A 19,364-nucleotide genomic window follows, 5' to 3' on the forward strand; every position below is an offset into this window, starting at 1 on the left:
TCAAGAGTCATAATGTTTATTGTCTTCAAATTGATGTGAGAGTACAATGCATGTATGTATGGTTATACAAAGCATGGACATACAAATCCTTTAGTGTTCACAGTGGCAGACGCCCAGGCACAACGTCAGGTTGAGATGGGTCCCTAAACAGGGGAATTCAGGGACGATAAAGTGCTAATTCAATCTTTGATTTTAAGATCCCTTTGTTGGTCAAATCGCACCTTCTGCTTTTAACCCAACTCTTCCAAAAGAAAGAAACTGCCATTCAAAATACACATACATGTTTTGGAGAGGCGCAGGGGTCTGACACACTGGGCACCTGTTGTTGTGGGGGGAGGGGGGGGGGGGGGGGGCACAATGGCATCTAGGATTTGATACCAGGAACCCTCCGGTTGCCAGCTCACTTCCTGACAGATTTTTTTCTTGTCGGACCCGGGACTCGAATGGGCCTCTGTACCTGCTGCTCACAACGGATTTCAAATGTTTAATGGCCTTTTTATACTTTTGGAATAAATTTAAAAAAGGACCCAGCACATGAGTATAAAATAAACATTGTCAAGAAATACCATACTAATGTATGGGTAGTGGGGGCTAAGAACAACATTGGTTGAAAACATACACATCTGTGTTGTAGCTATTAGTGGTGTGTGTAGTATGATATGTACTGTTGGGCAAATATGAAAATAACTTTAGACTTCTGAGCCAAACCAGCACTGTCCCATTGAGGAAAAAGCCTGTTAATGATCTAAATATAAAACCTATACTTCACAATGAGAATATGTATCATTTGTATAGTAATTAACTACAACGTAGGTTTATGGGTGAGTTTACCTGAAATGTCAAGTCACCTGAAAATATTTAAAAGGCTACAATAAATTACTAAAAAAAAACATGTTCCATCACGCATTATATTAAACGGAGACGCTCCGCCTCGTCTTGAGAATCATTTGAGAGCATAGCCCTCACCAACATCCCTGAACCAAACACATTTATCAAAGCAAGTTTCATCGATCTTAATGAATTTCTTCTAAGGAGCTACTTTAAATCCAGAAACAGGGTGTTTCTTCAGCACAGAAAAACAGCTCCTGTCTGTACTGTGGACCTGAAATGTAACAGGCTTCAAGAAGTCAGTCAACTATAAAAGAAAGCACACGGAGAATCCATCATATCCAAATCCAACAACGCCTCTCTGAGGCTCTCTAGTGGCCAGTCTGTGTCAGTACACCACATCACCTCTGTGTGGCCATTGTCAGAAGGAAAAGTCTAAACGAGATCCTTGGAACGTCCCAACTCTGACGTCACCCTATTGAAGTTGAAAGGTAAAGGTTAGGTGAGGGTTAAGGTTAGGGTAAGGGTAAGGGTAAGGGTTGAGGTTAGGGACATTCCAAGCATCTCGGATTGCACTAAGCATCGTCAGAACAGCAGCCGTTGCTCCAACAATAAACTATCCAGCAGACATTTCAGCTGCTCCTCTCCCAGTTTGATCTTGTCTTCCAGCTTGCGCTGCTCGATGATGAGGGCTGACTTCATTTTGACAAAGTGCTGGTAGTCTGCCAGGCTCTCGAGGCTGAGGTGAGCAGCCATGATGCTGTAAACCAGGCGCTCCCGCCGGTCAAGGTTCTCCTTGAGCTCTTTGGCATCTTCGTGTTGTCTGATCAACAACTTCCTCTTCTCTGACAGGGTACGCTGAGAGAGAGAGGCCAAACAGAGGGTGCAGATCAGTAAGAGGGATACTAACAAATTCAGGGAAGCAGTTATGATGGAAGCAGTCGAAAACCTTCCTGATTAATTTACAGTACACACATCAATTAATGTTGAACATGAATATTGTAAGTTGGTAAATGCAAACATCCCTTTAGTCTGGTGTGTAATACCACTATAGCTCTGAGCTAATGAGGATGAGTGTTAACCATCTAATCCTGCCTCACAAGCAGCGTGGGGAGTGAGCTACATCCTGCCTTAACTTTCACCCTAGCCACTACCTTCTCTTCTGGTGTAGTGTCTTCCTCCAGACTGTTGAGAGCGTTCTCCACCCTGGCCAGTCGGCCAGACAGGGACAGCAGCAAACTGACCACCTTGTCCAGATCTCCCACGAACATCCTGAACTTGTCCAGCTCGTTGGGCTTGCAGACCTTCTGCACCACGGCCTCCACCTCGTCCCCCAGAGAGTTGTTGTCGTGGACATCCTCTTGAAGGCTCTCCCTGGCCTCGCGTAGCACCTGCAGCTTCTTACCCAGGCTGTCAATCAGCTCTTGCTGTGGGGAGAAAGACAGGGAGAGACAAGGGGGTGACATTGGAGAGAGCTATTTCACAAACTGAATCGTACTTGAGGAACTATTCCTTAATCAAGGAGAGCTGCAGAATGGCAGGTTTTTGTCTTGGCTCAGCAGTGAACCACATTCAGCTAATCAAAGTGTTGAAGATCAGTGGAATCGGGTATGACGACGCTAAACTTGGGGAGAAGCTGCAGTCCTGTGACTCTCCGGGAGCTGGATTGATGATCAGTGATAGGTATGGCATGAAACAGTCAGTAATAATAAATAATAATAATGTTTCATTGTCACATACACCAGATGGGTGCATGAAATGTGTTGTTTTAGAGTAGGGCTCTTCAACCTTGTTCCTGGAGAGACACCATCCTGTAGGTTCCTACTCCAACCCTAATCTAGCAGACCCGATTCCATAATTAGCTTGTTGATGAGCTGAATCAGGTTAGTTACAACAGGGGTTGGTGCAAAGACCTACAGGAGGGTAGCTCTCCAGGAACAGGGTTGGAGCAAAAACCTACAGGAGGCTAGTTCTCCAGGAACCGGGTTGGAGCAAAAACCTACAAGAGGCTAGTTCTCCAGGAACAGGGTTGGAGCAAAAACCTACAGGAGGGTAGCTCTCCAGGAACAGGGTTGGAGCAAAAACCTACAGGAGGCTAGTTCTCCAGGAACAGGGTTGGAGCAAAAACCTACAGGAGGCTAGTTCTCCAGGAACAGGGTTGGAGAAAGTGGTTTTAAAGGGTCAAGTATACTACGCTGTGTCTCTGTACCTTCTTGCTGGCCAGGTTGATGTCCAGTTCATCCTCCGAGTCCTGCTCCAGCTCCTCCAGCTCGTCCTCCTGCATGTCCTTCATCTTGTTGAGCAGCTCAGCCTTGGGGGCAGATGTGCTGTAGTAAGAGGAGCTGGTCACCAGGGACCCTGTGGCAGTAGACATGCCCTCCTCCTCTCTCCTGGAAGGGATAGAGACAGAAAGCAGAGGGTTCTTTAACCAATAAGGGCCAAGGATGTGTGTATATGGCCAATATACCAAGGGCTGTTCTTAAGCACAGCACGAAGCGGAGTGCCTGGATACAGCCCTTAGCCGTGGTATATTGGCTATATACTCCAGAGATGCCTTATTGCTATTATAAACTGGTTACCAACATAAATATAAGTTGTTTTGCGTCATTATTATCTGATATACACACACATCTGGAATGCTGTTTTAGCCAGTCAGCATCCAGGACCCAAACTACCTGGTTTTTAATTCTAGTTATTAGTACTGTATATTCCCTATGTAGTGCAATACTATTGAGAAGAAAGCAGGCAATAGGATGTCACGTGAAATGCAGGAGGTGATCGCTCAGTATCGATGGGCCAGAGCAACTCCTACACTTCAAAGATCTCAGAGAGGTTGGTTCAAATTGCAGGTAAAATGGAAGGTTTATGCCCCTCCATTGTATTCAGTTGTAGTCTGTGATTCAATATATTGCCAACAGGGGGCATCTGTGTTAAGACAGCCACAGTCTATGGGTTGATCAGTGTTTATAATTGGACTAATGTGTTTTTGTCATGAATACATTTCCCTCTACTCATCCTCTCAATGGGAAGAAACATATTAATAATGTGTTTTTTAACTCATCTGAACAAATACCTCTGAAGTGGGAGAGGAAGTCAGTCTGATAAAAACGTAAAAAACGATGTGTGATTATCTCAATTATGTTATGACTACCAGTAAATGCCCAGTTCATTTGTTCATAAATGTTATAATGCTGGACTGGCAGATCCCATTCCCAGTCAGCTCACCGGTCATCCATTCCCCTGGGCGGCAATCCCTGTTTGGGGGAGACTTTCCTCCTCTGGTGCCCCCCATCCAAGATCTGCTCCCCCTGGGGGAAGATCCCCTCCATCAGATCCATGGTGGTCTTCATCTTACTCTGGTCCAAGATGTCCACCAGGGACTTATCCTTGTCCATGATGTCTCTGGCCAGCTCCTCTCTCTTCACATCCTCCTCCGAGTTACTCTTCTGAGGCTGCTGGGGACTCATGGTGGAGGTACCGGAGGGGCCGTTGGTCTGAGACTGCCCAGGGGACAGGGCCTCTTCTGGGGCTACAGTGAGGGTTGGGTCCCTGGGGGGACTCTGGGGCCCATGGCGTGTGTAGGGGGTGTAGGCACGGAACAGGGTGTAGGGCTGCGGCTCAGGGGAGGGCAGGCTGGTCGGTAGGGGCGGGGGAAGGTCGGGCCCCTCTGAAACTCCAGGGGCCCTATTTTTCTCGCTGTGCAGCAGGTACTGGCGGCTCTCCCTCTCTGTGGTGCTCTCAGCATGGACGATCTTAACAGGGACCTTCTTCCCTACACTGCTCATCTCCATCACAGCGTTGGTCCTGTTCTCTGGCCTGTATAGAGAAAACAGTAGCTAGTCATAACTTACAGTTAACCAATGTGTTGTGAGAAAAATGTGTGGAATGTTGTCACTTAAAAATGACACAAATAATGTTATGAACACATTCTTTAACCTTTAGCCTACTTTACAGCTCAGTTTACTGAAACTGAAATAGGATTTTATGTCAGGAGTGAGTCACATTAACCACATCTACCATATACAAGCTTACAGTCCATGTTACGGTCTGACAGTGGACAGGTTGAGTCAATGATAATTAGAGGGATGGAACGGCGCCGTCGACTGAAAGGTCATGCAGTCAGTCAATCATATGACCAAATAAAATTACAGCCTTCTGTCTCCAGGCTTAGTGTTAATGTCCTTGGCTACTGTATGAGCCCCAACGCTGAGCAGCTGAAACCAAATCATTGGGAAATGGATCATAGGAAAACTAAACCATTGCATTCTGGTCTGTGGCACATCACACCATGTAATTCCAAACTATCTTCCATGGCCTCCTCTATCAATGTGCTGCTACTACGATAAAGAAACGAGACTTCAAAATGGAGCTGCCTCACGCTACAGAATCAAGAAATAGGCTCCTGCAACTAGGGGGTGTGCTGGCTCGGACAAGGCTTACTGTAAGTAAAGCAACACAACACAACAATCCCCAGTTAGTTACGTAAGGCTGTACAGTAGTTTGAGGCGGAGCTGAGGAGACAGGCATAAGAACGCCAGTTAAGCTGCTTAGCGCTTACCTGCTCTGGGCTTCATCCTGCATAGACACAGAGACAGGGGGCTGGTCCGTCAGCCTCTGTGGAGCAAACTGAGGAGAGGGAGAACTAGTCCCACCTGAGGAGGGAACCGTCAGACTGGCAGGCTGGTAGGAGAAAAAAGGAGAGTGGGAAGAGGGGGAGGGTGGCGGCTCTAGTGTTGAATCAGCTGCTCCCTCCTCTGTGCCCAGTCCAGCGGTTCTCCCAGGGGAGGGAGAGGGGAGCTGGGTGGAGCCCAAGGAGCAGGCTTGGTTTGGGGCAGGATCCAGCTCTGTGCCATGGGAGGAGCAGCTGCTGCTGGATGATGGTTCAGCCTGATGGGTGTAAGGGCCAGGCAGGAATTCCTGGGGAGACAGTCCGTAGGAGGAGGATGTGGTTGAGGAGTTTTCCAGGCCTAGGAGAGGCCAATGTGGCATGATGATGAGACCTTTATTCTGGGGCTTGGGAGCAGGCGTTGGAGGTGGTAGTGGTTGCTCAGACACAGAGCTGTGGGTGTGATTGGAGGGGTACGGGGGGAGAGCGGGGAGGTTGTGGGCAGGGTTCACAGAGTCACGTTTGTATCTGTGTTCGGAGGGGAGAGGGAGGGGGGTGGGGGTGGCCACGTCTCTGCTGCTGTGTGGCTCTGTGTCGGTCAGTCTTGGAATAGACGGTTGTGGAGGCTGTGGGAAGTGGTGGAGCTGGGCTGCCTGCTTTCTGCTCTCGCTCTGCCCTCTGCCAAACAGAAGAGGAAACTATAAGACATCAACATACTCACACGAAGTACATATTCAACTGAAATGAGGATCAGAGTCCTTTCTGAATTGATTTATTCATTTTTATTTTCACAAATTCAGCATATACTGTGGAATTTTTTTTAATATTTTTTTTTAAATTAAAAACTAATCTCTGTAATAACACCCAGGATGCAGCGAGTGTGTTTATAACCGGAGACCTGAGTTGACTGTGATAACCTATCCTGTTTCAGGCTAACACTTTTAGCTGTAGCTTGACCTCCCAAACCCTAATAACTACACCTGGGCTGAACTGGCATGCTCCCCACCTGCCCTAACTCAAACTGCTATTGTTATTAAACTGTAGTACACACTCATGTACATGCGTTACTGCACCGCCAACAGGTAACTATCACCTTGAAATGTGTTCCAACAACAGGTGGATAAGTTATAACCGATCTGAGCACAGAAACCTTAGTCGAGAAGAGAATCATGTGGAATGCTCACCTGGTGGTGTAACTGCCTCGTCTGTGATCCAGATATGGGTTTTCAACAGTCTCTCTCCATGGCATAGGGATCTTCTGAAAGAAAATGAAGAACACACTGAATTGCCTTAATATAGCTGGCACAACATAACCTTCTTTTAAAACAGCACTCTGGCGGGCTGGTTTAATGTTTAGACAACATGGACTTTGATATCTATAAAACAAACTCATGCATGTCTGTGCTAATGTCAAAGGAAGTCACGCAGATCACTTCACTACCGCTACACTAACAACCATTTGATGGAAACGCTCACCTGTGTGTGGAAGTCTTGTGAGGGAGACGATCTGGACCTCTCGTGGACACAGACAGGCGTCTCCTCTGTACCCTGGTCCAGGATGTTGTCAGCAGAGTGGTATCTCCCCTGGGGCTTTGTGTCTGAAGCCTTCCTCTGCATGTTCCAGGTGACCTGGTACTCAGCAAAGGTCCCCAGCCTCTGCTGCTCCAGTAGGGCCTGTCTGCCTGCGGGGCTGAGGGGGTCTGGGTGGTGGTCACTGGAGGTCTCACTGGCAAGGCCCGGTCTCCAGCCCTCCTCGGTTTCGCCTGAGTGGGCTCTCCCTCTGGCCTTGCCCTCTCCGCGCTCCAAAGTGCTGGAGGTGGTGCTGGAGCTCTGCTGGCCTGACTTGTGGATGGTTGAGATGGGTCTGCAGAAGGAAGGTTTAGCAGCCATTTCAAAGAACTTCCGCCGGTCTATAAATGACCGTGCTGTTCCAACAGGATGTTCTCCCTCACCCTCCACTCCCAGCTTGTTGATCTTGTCTGGCTCGGAGAACGAGTGGACCCTCTTGTTCAGAGGGAAACGCTTGCGGCCGCCAATGCGGGAGACTATGTGTGAGTTGGGTTTGGTTAACTGAGCCTCCGACCCTGACCCGGGAGGTTCTAGGTCTCTCCTCCTAAAGGACGTGGCCTGGAGGACCCTCGCCTGCGCCTCTTTGAGGTGGTCCTTGTAGGATGTGGAAAAGGAGCCATCAGAGGAGGTGGAGGAGGTGGACTTCCACCCCCCCGGGTCTGTCTCCTCTTCCTCTGGCTCCTCCGTCTCGCTGGGGCAGGTCAGGGTGGCAGCACTCCGGCTTTTCTGCAACTGGGCCCTCTTTAGCTGGATCTCGTTGCGGAGGGTGGTGGCGTATCGGTCGCTGCGTCTCGCCAGTTTGCCCGTTGCCGTGATGTCCGTTAAAGCCTCCTGTAGGGCGTGGTTGGCTTCTCCCCCGCCGTTGGATGGTGGTGGTGGTGCCGTAGCAGGGTGATTGTTCTCCACCAGGCTCTTACTCTCCTGGGCTAGAGAATGAAGCATGGGGCTTCTACTCTCCTGAGCCAGACTGTGGAGCATGGGTGTCTTTTGAGAATGGATCTTATGGTTCTCCTGAGAGACCCAAGGGTCTTCTCTCAGTGGTGCCGCCTTGTGGTCCTTGGGCGGACTGGGAGAGTAAGAACTTCTAAGCTGGGCCTCTGTAGGTCTCTGGCCCTCACTCCTCCTCTCATTCTCCTCAGTGGTAGGTTTACCAGATGAGGATAAGGAATTAGAGGCAGTGTGGCCGTAAAGCAGAACATTGGCCGGTTGGAAATTTCCGTTCCGTTCCTTGCTGTTGGTGTAAGCAGGCTGAGGATTAGGAGGATACTTGACCTTGTTGGTCTTGTGGGAGGAACTTGTGGAGCCCCTGTCATTGGAGCCCTTAGCTCGCTCCATGTCAGATCTCCAGACCTCTGATTTGCTCTGTCTAACACGAGTCTCTGGCTGGGCTGGCTGCTTGGTTGTGATGCAGTAGTACCGGATGTGTCCTCCGCAGTCATAGTTCTGGTCGATAGTCGAGGTGGATAGGGACGTGGTGGAGGACGTCACGTGGTTCCTGCTGTTACTGTAGTTGGTAGGGAGCTCCTGGAGGCTGTGGTAGTAGCTACCGACGCTCTGCGGCTTCGGTGGATGTGGGGCGGATCTGGTCTGCAGGTAGAAAGTGCTTTCGTCGCTGTACTGCCGCTGGTGGTTGGGCAGGGAAGTGAAGGGAGACTGACTCTGTCTCACGTCCTGGCTAGACACAGAGGACAGTTTGTTTGGGTTGCTGAGCTGGTTGTGGTTGTAGTCAGGTGCTCCTGCTGCTATGTTTGGGTGGAGGAAGTCTTTCTTGCAAGGTGAAGGGTTGTAACTGCACCTAGGGTCTACACCGTTCTCATCGTGAGAGATATGGTTGCCCCGGCCTCTGTAGCTGCTGTTCTCTGGGGCCTCAGCCAGCCTGTCCACCCCTCGTTCCTGGGCCTTCATCTGCCCGTGTGGTGGAGCTCCAGGCCCCTCTGTGTAGGCAGGGTACACCTTGGTGACAGCAAAGCTGTCACTGCGCAGGGGAGGAGGAGGAGGAGAGGGGGGCGCTGCTACCCTCCTCCTCTCTGGGACATGCCACACAGGGCCTATGTGCGATCTGCCAGAGCCTGAACTGGAGTAGCGGGAGCCAGGCTGCTCCTCTGGGACTGTCCTGGGACTCTCCGAGCCTCCGTCCCCCTGGGGCCGCTGGAGGTACCGGCTGTGGAGCTGCTCACCCGGCCTTCCATCCTCACTGGTCTGAGTCTGGACACCCTTATGGAACATGCTGCTCTCAGTTGCAGCAGTGTCCGTGTTGGCGAGGGCCAGAGCAGGCTCCGGGGGAGGGCTGGTGGAGGAGAGGCAACTGAAGGGCGATTCTCTCTTCCCACCAGATCCTCCACCCCCAGAGAGAGGCTCAGCGCTGCGGTGGTACCTGCTGGGGGAGAGGCATCCTGGTTGGAAGGGGTGTGAGGGGCGCTCTACTCTCTCCATATTCCCCACGGAGCTGAACTGGCTGGATAACTGGCGTAGATTCGAGTCGTGGTCCCCGCAGCTGGAAAGGTCTTTTGTGGATGCACTAGAAATAAAGACATTGTGTTGATAATCTGGTTAGCAGTAGCTAAATTAGATTTCTATTAGGTATTATTAGCCATTTATTCTGCGTTTTCTTGTTCTTTGATAACTGACCTACTTTTACATTTTTGTATATAATGACCGGAGATGAGAATCCCATGAGAATAATGGCTGCCCCTACCTCTGACGAGATGGAGTAACCATAAACTCTCTGAATGTAACTCAGAGAAATTCTCTATGAACTGTGATGACCCTAACGGGCAGTGTCTGAGTAACAATGACACTAGAAGGAGGTCATAGATTCTTCCAGCAGCTCACCTGACTTCATGTTTGACCTGCCACACAGGTGGGGGTGCAGGTAGAGGCTCGTTGTGACTCTCTGTGGGTTCGGGGTGGTCTTCTGTAAACTTGGAGGAGTGCCATGAATGGGGCCGGGAGACTGGTTCATTCCTCCTACAGAGAGAAGGTTAAGGAAAGCATGTTATTGAAATGCAATTAAAAACAGAACAGACAAACAATTCTTTCTCATTTCAGTCTCACCCCTTGAAGCGGTTCTTCCTGAAATGCATGTCGGAGAGAGGTAACAAAAATATGTCATTTAGTAGAAAAAAATGAAGAAACTACTACTACAAAAAAAAAAAAATCTGATGTTGAAAAGTTGTTGTTTTACATTAATTGAAGATATGAACCAAATGTAGATACATATGTAGAAGATATGAACCAAAACAATGAAATATAGACCTGGACAGATGAGATACAATGTGAAGCTTTCACCGAACAAACCTGACACATAGACAAGAACCACAGACAACTACAGTACTCTACGCAAAGTAATGTTGGAAGCTGGGATGCAATGGGTGACATCAACAACAGAATGGGATTGGGTTCAAACATTGAAGGTCACAAGGGACCACTGAAGGATCGGTTTGGGTTTGCCAGTGTACTGGAGGAGGTTGCTATTCCACAATACCTCATAGAACTTCGTAATATCTTGGTGAGAAAGTTCCTGGCCACATGTTTGTCAGTTTCTGATTCTGATGGCATGGTGGTCTGTGAGGCAATATCCACCATTTTCATTTTCCTGGGCATGCAGCAGAGGAGGAACAACATACAATATTGTCAAAATCCTAAAACAAATCCCTAGTCAATATCATTAAACATTTTAGTCATTTAGCAGAGGCTCTTATCTAGAGCAACTTACAATAGTTAGCACATTTTTTTTTTCTTCCATACTGGTTTTCCAGCTGACCTACAAAGTACTGAAGATCCTCAATATAATGTCAGTGACTGACCAATGAGAACTGTGCACCCCCTTCTGGCCAATAAGAGATGTATGATTTATATTCATTGTACATTGAATGGTATGTAACATGGGTGACAGACCTTAATAATTAGTAGTTAATTTGGTCAACTCTTAAGACGTTTGATGAATCAGTCCTCAAAACGCAAGAGGAAACCACAATTGCAGTAGAAATCTGTGTGAAATATCTGTTATTTAGAAGAACAACACTGAGACAGAATAGAAATGACCTTTAACATGGTCTGTCTGGTGGTCAACCCACTGCCATATGGCTGTACGGCGACAGACAGAGAGAGATCCCTTGAGTGTAAACAGCATGGTGTAGGCGGGGGCTTAGCCTTTGAATCAATTAGAAAGATGAGATCAATGGTTTCACACTATGTGCAAGCTGGCGTCTGTTCAACACAAACCTGGGTTCAAATACTATTTGAAATATTTCAAATACATTTAGTTTTTGCTTTAGCCTGCCTGGAGTGCCAGATGGGTGGCATTTGCACTTTTACAACTATTATATTGGTTCCATTGCATCACGAAAGTTCAGTCAAGCACAGATAAAGAATGTGAAATGATATCAAATAGTATTTCAACCCATGTATGGTCCAACAGGGCATTTTCAGTTTTAATTCACCCTGTGACCCACACCCAGTTGGAACGACCAGAATGGACTAGACAAGAGCAACATATTGTGGACTACAGATACTGTATAAGCGTAAGGCTAAGACCCACCCACTCAAATCCTTAACCTCTCTGATCTACGATACAAGACTCCTACATTCCATCATGGGGGCCAAAGGAATGTGAAGATGTATTTTGCTTTGCAGTCAGCCCCAAAGGAGCGCAGTCTAAAGTGGGACATCAACGTTGGCAATCTTCCAAAAGCTCACGCACTTGGTTCATGGAGTCAAGCTAATTTATGGGAGGGAGGCAGAGGGCAACCTGAGAAGCTCTCCTCAATAAGAAGCGTAAAGAAAGAGAGCGTCAAAGACAGACCACGTAGGCACACACGCACACCGACACGCACTCACTACCTCCTTCCCTCCAGTCAGTCAGTGGTCCTGAGAGTGGTACGCTGCCCTAACAGAACCCTAACAGAGCTCACAATAGAAATGCAAATAGTATTCTAGTCAGGAGTCCTTATTGTCAGGGTTACAGCTGAACTGCCACAGCTACTCAGAGGGGAGGAGGAGGAGACGTTGGGGCTAGTTTTTGAAAATCCTCCTCCGGTTTCAGTGAAAATGACATTCAAAAACCAACAGTAGCGAAACTGACCCAATTGGGTGTGAATATCTAGGCTATGCGGGCAGCAAGTGTGAAACGCGTAGCCTAGACTGTAGGCTTAGATAAAAACAGAATAAATCTAGAGGAAAGCTTCGTAAATACACATGGAGGGAATTAGCATTTCAAACTGAAAGAAGAGATTTATTGAAACTAAATTTTACGTTGCTCTGCGTGGAGTTGACAGAGCATTAGGTAGGGAGACGGATGAAAGAGAGGGAAGTCCAATGAGCTTAAGAAATCAAAGAAAACTTACCAAAGAATGATCAATCACGCTGTGGCATTTCAGATGCACTCTTTTGTTGTCAAGTTCTCTTTCAGCAAATAACAGTGCCTCAGAGAGCACTGATAAAGCAGGCTGAAAATGACTGCTCCTCTCCTCAGAGCCTTTCTACGCAGTGCATTCCTTTGAGACACTTCAATGATTGACAAGGCACTTCTACAGACCCTGGTCAGATTTTACAGCTTCTTTGGCAAAGGAGCTATCTGTGCAAAGGAATCCTCCACATCCATAACTTCTGCTGCATCAGTCCAATCACAGAGATCTCAAACACAGAGACAGAGAGCTCTTCTGCCATACTTTTTACACACACAAACTGACTGACACTCCATCTTGGTGTGGCTCCAACAAGTGTGTTTGCTCCCAGTGTTGTATATAATAGGAGATTTCCTAGGGGATTGTGGGGATTTACCTCGGGAGGGGAGGGGTCAGGGTTATTGTCATGCCCAGGGTCCTTGCTTTAGATCAGTCTATGGGGCTCTCTCATTGGCTCACAGCCCATTAACAACTCGCATGGAGTTTAAAAAGTAAGATTGCTTGCATCGTCAGTCAGCACACACACACATACACACACACTCGATAGTCACACAGTGAATCCTGGCACGTGGCAGTTAGCTTGGACATGAATTGCAGGTAGCTTGGACATAAAGATTTGTTTTAAACAGCTCTCATTCCAGAGGAATCTGTCAAGCTGATTTGATGACAGCATTACAAAACAGGCAATTGGCAACCAACCAATACACACCACACAGTTGGAGTTGGGAAGTATGCTGTATCGTAGCAACGAGACCGAGATCTCCACTTAATTAACGGAGTCATAGGTCAGCTGACAATGGAGAGAAGAACACAGAAAAACAACTAATAGTACGCGCTCTCGTTAGTGAACACCGTAATGACCTTGACGGCAGAAAGACAAGGCCAAGATAACTAACTACTTGACTTCACTATCTGAATGATATCAGTCATGGTGGAAAACACAGCAACTCGATACAGAGGGGAAAGAAAAAGGCACCCGTAGAGATTATTTAGTCCTGCAGTCGAAGAACAAGCGTCATTGACAGATATTCCACCATTACATTCCAGAATGGCGAGGGGGTTGGCGGTTGATGTATGTAAACCAAACACTGCAAGTCCCTAGACACAATCAATCCCAGATTAAAATAACAGTAAACATTTCTAAGAGAAAGAGCTATTTTTCGACTGGCTCAGATAACCAGCGAAAAACCAGTGACTCTAATAAGGATGTAGAACTGTTGAATCACCACCTCGCTGGACAGAAGAACCAACCCAAACAGAATCAGGCAGTGTGACCTGCTATGGCCCGGCCCGCTGAGCCCCGCTGCCTGGTTTATAAAATGGGGGCTGAATGAAACAAGCAACACAATAGAAAGTGCAAGCGTAATCACAGCTGGGCTTATCAGCTGGTTACAGAGAGTAGACCACAGCACACCCACATTACATGCCGTTCTGTTCCTACAGGGTTCAGATACCAGTCTGTAAAATAAGTGGGTATAGTATGTGGCAGAGGAACGACGGTCAGTCCTCTTTACCCTCATTCTACAAAGACATCTGGAACAATAAACTGATGGCCTAATAAGTCCTAACACAGATCTGATAAAGTCACCCCAAAAATGTAAAGCGTCTGTCTCAGAGCAAATGCTTACTCTAGAGTAGAACAGTTTGTCTTTGTGTGGGAGTGGAGGTAGAGGGGAGAGTAGGGAGGCCCTCACTGTCATGTTAATGGTTCAGTGTTAATCCAGGGCTTTGCCTGAGGATGGGCGACTCCCTGCCTGACAGAGTAAACACTATAGGATCTTCTTCTCCCTCCTCACATGTTTAAGTTGACTATACAATACCTCCTAAAGGACAATTTAACCACATAGCCCAATTCAATTAAAAGTTGGAGGAAAAGTTGGAAAGATGTGCTTGTTTTATTTTGGCTGTCAGCAACCCGGTTTTCAAATCTGATCATCGATGGAGGACAAAGCTAGTGTGTGACATAGCTATAATAAAGCAATATAGACAATTGTCATTGTGCAAAAATGACGATTTTTGAAACACTAAGACTTCTAAAAGATGAGCTTTACAGCAGATAGTTTCAGTGTCCTCCTTGTCCTGTGTGTCTTACTTCTAGATAACTCTTACCATTAAAGTGAATAACATACCTGAAATGATGTCTTCAGTGACGTCCTATTCCTACCCTCTCAATCCAGGCATATCAAGGGAGATAAAACAGCAACCACCCCCAGAGCCTGGCTGTCCTCATTTGACTACACTGCCTTCCCAAAGCAGAGATGATGAAAACAATGAGCTCTAGTGAGACAACCTATCCCAACTAGCAATGTCAACTCACCTAGGCAACATGGAACGTTCCACTTTCCACATCAAGCGGGGGGAGGCTAAATCTACAACACATTAAAAGAGTTAATACAGTAAAAGACCATCTATCCAGATACTCCAAAACTATGGAGTCTACACCAGAAATAAAACATTATTTTACACTGGTTCTTATAGGATTTGCATAAGATTTTACCTGGTACAATCAGTCAATTCCCACCATTTCAAAAACATTTTTTTAACAGTGTTTACTACTTTGCCCTCTCTCTAAGCGGAGTGAGTTCATGCCTGTGGCTTTACAGGTTGTAATAGGATTCAAGCATTAAGACGCTGGAGCTAGTCAGCAGGGACCTTGTACGATGTCATGAGGCATGAGTTTACACTAAACTACTAACATATTTCATTGGATTCACATTCAAAACATTTTTTTTTTAAATCCGTTTTATGCAAGTACGTGCCTCAAGAGTGGCCTACTATACTATAACACACTTGAACAGAGAAAAAAACATGTTTATAAGAACACAAAAACCCCAAAGAGAAATTCAACTACATATAAAAACCATTCTGATTTTCATAGAGCACTTTGAGTTACATGAATTCACTAGGCTTATAGTACATAGAAAACTTATAAAAAATCATATATATATATATATATATATATAAAAGCAACTTCATCCACTAGATGGCATTTTGTTGTGCCTCTTCTACTTATCCCATGTTTTCTGCAGTTGTTTGTTCTGGTTAGCAGCAGGGAGTGTGGAAGACCAGAGTCCGGAGAGATTAAATGACATTAACAGCAGAATACAACAGAGGTGTGAACGTCTGATTGAGGATAATCAATACTGGATGCCTAAATCAAATCAGGGTTGATCCATCATTGGCCCCCCATTCAATTCACTGTGTGTGAGAGAGAGTTAAAGTCTAAAATCCACAGGGGGGTTCACAAAGAATTCACCTTAGAATACTCTGCATGCCTTTTAGACCAGCATACGGTCATTAGCTAGTTACTGGTGGTGCCAAAATACAACGGGTTGGCAGTTTGGCCATGGTCTATTCACACACACAATTCCTTTCACACACACAGGGGCCCTGCCGGTTGAGTGGTGACGGTCCCCTACCACCACCACCACCAGCTGTCTCTGGGTCTATCTACGTCAGGGACAGCCAACGACACAGCCACAGTCAGGCAGCTAGACCAACCAGCCAGGACCCTGGAATTCAGACAAAGCCCCTGGGAGAGAGCACTGGTTGGTCCTGGCTCCCCAAACAATGACCCTAACTGGCCCTCTTTGTGTGATTGACAGGGTGCACTCACATGGAAAATGGTTCCCCTTTTGTTCCGTGGTCCCTTCTCTAATGGTGTGATGGGCTAGCTAGTGTATCACACGTCTGTGGCCGACTGATAAACTAGAGGACAGTCTCAAATGGCGCTATAGCGCTTGAGATGTGCGCAAGTAACATAATTATTGTGCTTAAATTGATGTTTACCTTCAATTGCCAAGTCATCTCAGAAAACCTTGTCATCTGGCATTGGAAGGGTAACATTCCTGAGTAATGAATGAGTCATAATGAGGAAGTGTTTGACCTGTAGTGGGGCAGTCGGCGCTGAAAGTCAGAATGATTAAGGGTCTGTCAATGGGACTTAAAAGTGTAAGAAGCATAAGGGAAACAGAGCCGATGGGTGTCTCTGGACAGAGTGATGTCTGATGACAGAGAGCCGAGGTAAAGTGGGCTAAAGGTCCTCCATGTTTCGAAACTTGGCATATCTCGCTCTCTGCCCCTACCCTCGCCCCCTACTCCCCAGATACTCCTCTGTGCCATTTAAGAGTTATTATCTAACCTGAAATAACAGCTGTGACACACAGAGAGAAGTCTGGACAATGGGTCCATTGTCTTCCTCAGCCAATGAGCATAGAGGCCCAGTCAGTCTCTACAGGACATGCAGCCCCCCTGCCTAAGTCATGACATGGGCAGTATATTTCTGCTGTATACAACCTAGATGAATCCCAAATGGCACCCTATTCCATATACAGTGCACTACTTTTGACCAGAGCCCTATAGGCCCTCGTGAAAAGTATTGTACTATAGAATAGGCTGCCATTTGGGACAAACCTAGACAGACAGCCAGAGGAGCATGAGAAAAACCACAACACTGGCTGGCTTTTCTAGTGTAAATATACACTCCAAGGCACTAGATATTAGTGTTGCACTGTATACCAAAAGTTCTGAGCTTTTTCGACATTAGAGCATGAAAAACGGTTTGGTACTAGAATTTTTTATTTTCTGTACTTCTGTCAAATGTGTCTCACGGATCAAGTCTGTCTATCCGCGCTGCCAAAACGAACGAGTGTGCTCGCATAATCCCTTAAAGTACTGTTTGTCCATTTTGAGACGGCGTAGCCAGTAATACATTCAATTCATCGAACTCAAGAAATCTGTCTTTAATTTGATTAATAAATGTGCATGAAAACGAGTCATCTCTCATTGAATAACAACAAAGACTATTGAAGAATCCCTACACTTGACCAAACGCCGACGAAGGGACGTAGACTTCAGCTCTGAATTTAGGCTTGCCTCCAGAAAAAAATGCGGTGTGCCTGAACAGCCTAAAAAAATGACTTTCTGAAGTCCAAAACTACACAAAATGTCGTCATAATATAAGCACGAACTCTACCGAATGTTTCCGCATGCGGACGCCTTTATAGCGCGAGCACACCGTGTCTGCTCCACAACCTGCACTGGGAGTCCTGGGCTGTTAGCTCCCCACTCATGCTGCATAGAAGTTAACACACTTGAATAATGTGACACTGAATGTAAATATGTTGAAAGTGTTCACAAAACAATCTCCATACAGGCTACAACACTTTATTATGCAGGAAGATACCAGTAGCTTCCAGCTTTGGAGGCTAACTTCCCTTTCTAGCTTACAGCTGAAGCTAACGTCAATTCACTACTCTCTGGTACTTTGTTTGAGAAACCATAATGAAAAATATGCTGATTTCAAAGCAGATTACCACCAAAACTTAACTCATTCGCTTAAATCAATATCTATTCCAAAAACGATCTATTCTGCCTCAGTTTACTGACTGTGTGAGAGAATAGGGCTCTGACGGCCACCCCACCAGTGTTGCCAACTAATTTTCAGGGTAAGTTGCTAGAGGCAGGTTGATTTTTTGCTAAATGACGCTGCGATGTCATTGCGTGATAACGTCAAATTGCGTCATTATGTAGAATACACACTAACGTTACTCAAATTGACTGGTCATCTCGGCGAAAAATATGATTAGACATTTGTTCAGGTACAGATTCCCACTCTTTTCTGGCTGTACAATTTTGATTGAGACATGTTGATTGATGTTGCAAGTTCAGTTCAAGATCAAACATTCGTGACCAACTACATTCATTGGGTTTTGCTCGTAGAATCCGTACTACTGCTGCTGCAGTCAGGCAACAATGATTAGCAATTTACTGAAATTGCTGCTGCCTGTCTTTTTTTTTCTTTTTTTTTTTTATTAACAACAAATCAATACATAAAGCACATGAGGGAACACAAGCATGCATAGATTACAAACAATGGACAATCGAGCTAGGGGGTACAATATCACATTACAATTACACAAGGACCTTAAGGGACATGCATATACTTACAATTCTAACAGCTTTTTTGTTAGTAGAGCATTTAACCGTCTTAAAATACAGTTCAATTTCTTTTTGTAGGGTACGAAAATGTGGTTTTCTGTTTGTAAATTTACATTTGTGTATATGAAATTTGGCCAAAAGAATAATGAAATTAATTACATAAAAATGATTCCGCTTATTTATATTGTATGTAAAGAATCCAAACAGTACATCTCTCCACAATAGTGTAAAATCTTCATAAATGTGTTCAATTATAAACCTACTGATGTCTTGCCACAGTTTTCTTACATGCATACAATGCCAAAAAAGATGCACAACTGTTTCTGGGTGGTCATTACAAAAGGAGCAATTTGAGTTGATGTTTTCCTTAAACTTCTTCATATAGTGGTTGGCAGGATAATATTTATGAATAATTTTAAAGGACATTTCCTTAAATTTGTTAACAAGTAGGTATGTTTGTGGCAACATCCAAACTTTTTTCCAACAGATATTATCAATAAATCCATTCCAAAAAGGCATGACATAAGGTATAGATACAACATATAACATAAGGTATAGATACAAGGATCGTATCGCTCTGTTGTTGAATGGACCAAAAGAGAAACAAATCTTTCCTACTGATGAGTCAACAGGGTCAATAGAAGGTAGGCTCTGAGGGTCAGGTCTTGACATGTTCCTGAATAACATAGCAACACATTGCTGCTGCCTGTCTCACGGGCTGAGCGCCTGCTGCTGACTTCACTCACAACGCACTTTTGGGGCGGCAGGGTAGCCTAGTGGTTAGAGTGTTGGACTAGTAACCGGAAGGTTGCAAGTTCAAACCCCCGAGCTGAACAAGGTACAAATCTGTCGTTCTGCCTCTGAACAGGCAGTTAACCCACTGTTCCTAGGCCGTCATTGAAAATAAGAATTTGTTCTTAACTGACTTGCCTAGTTAAATAAATAACATTTGCAGCCAGGCACGTGTGTTGTGACAGAGAAAATCGTTTTTGTGTAATTTAGAAGGGAAAATGCGT

General features: G+C 45.9%; 1 protein-coding gene across 8 annotated transcripts in view; it reads right to left on the bottom strand.

The window, feature by feature from the left end:
- LOC109906704 (protein Shroom2) overlaps positions 1-19,364 on the bottom strand; it is a 23,816-nt gene continuing 4,452 nt past the window's right edge. For 2 of the 8 annotated variants that reach the window (XM_031792385.1, XM_020504556.2), the window contains 11 exons: positions 14,726-14,777; positions 10,488-10,598; positions 10,058-10,075; positions 9,836-9,970; positions 6,911-9,521; positions 6,619-6,692; positions 5,387-6,112; positions 4,054-4,644; positions 3,038-3,218; positions 1,983-2,255; positions 1-1,686 (listed from right to left, as the gene is read on the bottom strand). In XM_031792385.1, coding sequence (XP_031648245.1) covers positions 1,414-1,686; positions 1,983-2,255; positions 3,038-3,218; positions 4,054-4,644; positions 5,387-6,112; positions 6,619-6,692; positions 6,911-9,521; positions 9,836-9,970; positions 10,058-10,075; positions 10,488-10,598; positions 14,726-14,777 — 5,045 coding nt within the window. In that variant the 3' untranslated portion in view covers positions 1-1,413. Of the gene's footprint in view, positions 1,687-1,982; positions 2,256-3,037; positions 3,219-4,053; positions 4,645-5,386; positions 6,113-6,618; positions 6,693-6,910; positions 9,522-9,835; positions 9,971-10,057; positions 10,076-10,487; positions 10,599-12,348; positions 13,681-14,537; positions 14,676-14,725; positions 14,778-19,364 lie in introns of those variants that run through there. The other 6 variants (XM_031792386.1, XM_031792387.1, XM_031792389.1 and 3 more) reach the window with 6 other exon arrangements.

This window comes from Oncorhynchus kisutch, linkage group LG16 (genome assembly GCF_002021735.2).
Source record: "Oncorhynchus kisutch isolate 150728-3 linkage group LG16, Okis_V2, whole genome shotgun sequence".
Taxonomy (NCBI): domain Eukaryota; kingdom Metazoa; phylum Chordata; class Actinopteri; order Salmoniformes; family Salmonidae; genus Oncorhynchus; species Oncorhynchus kisutch.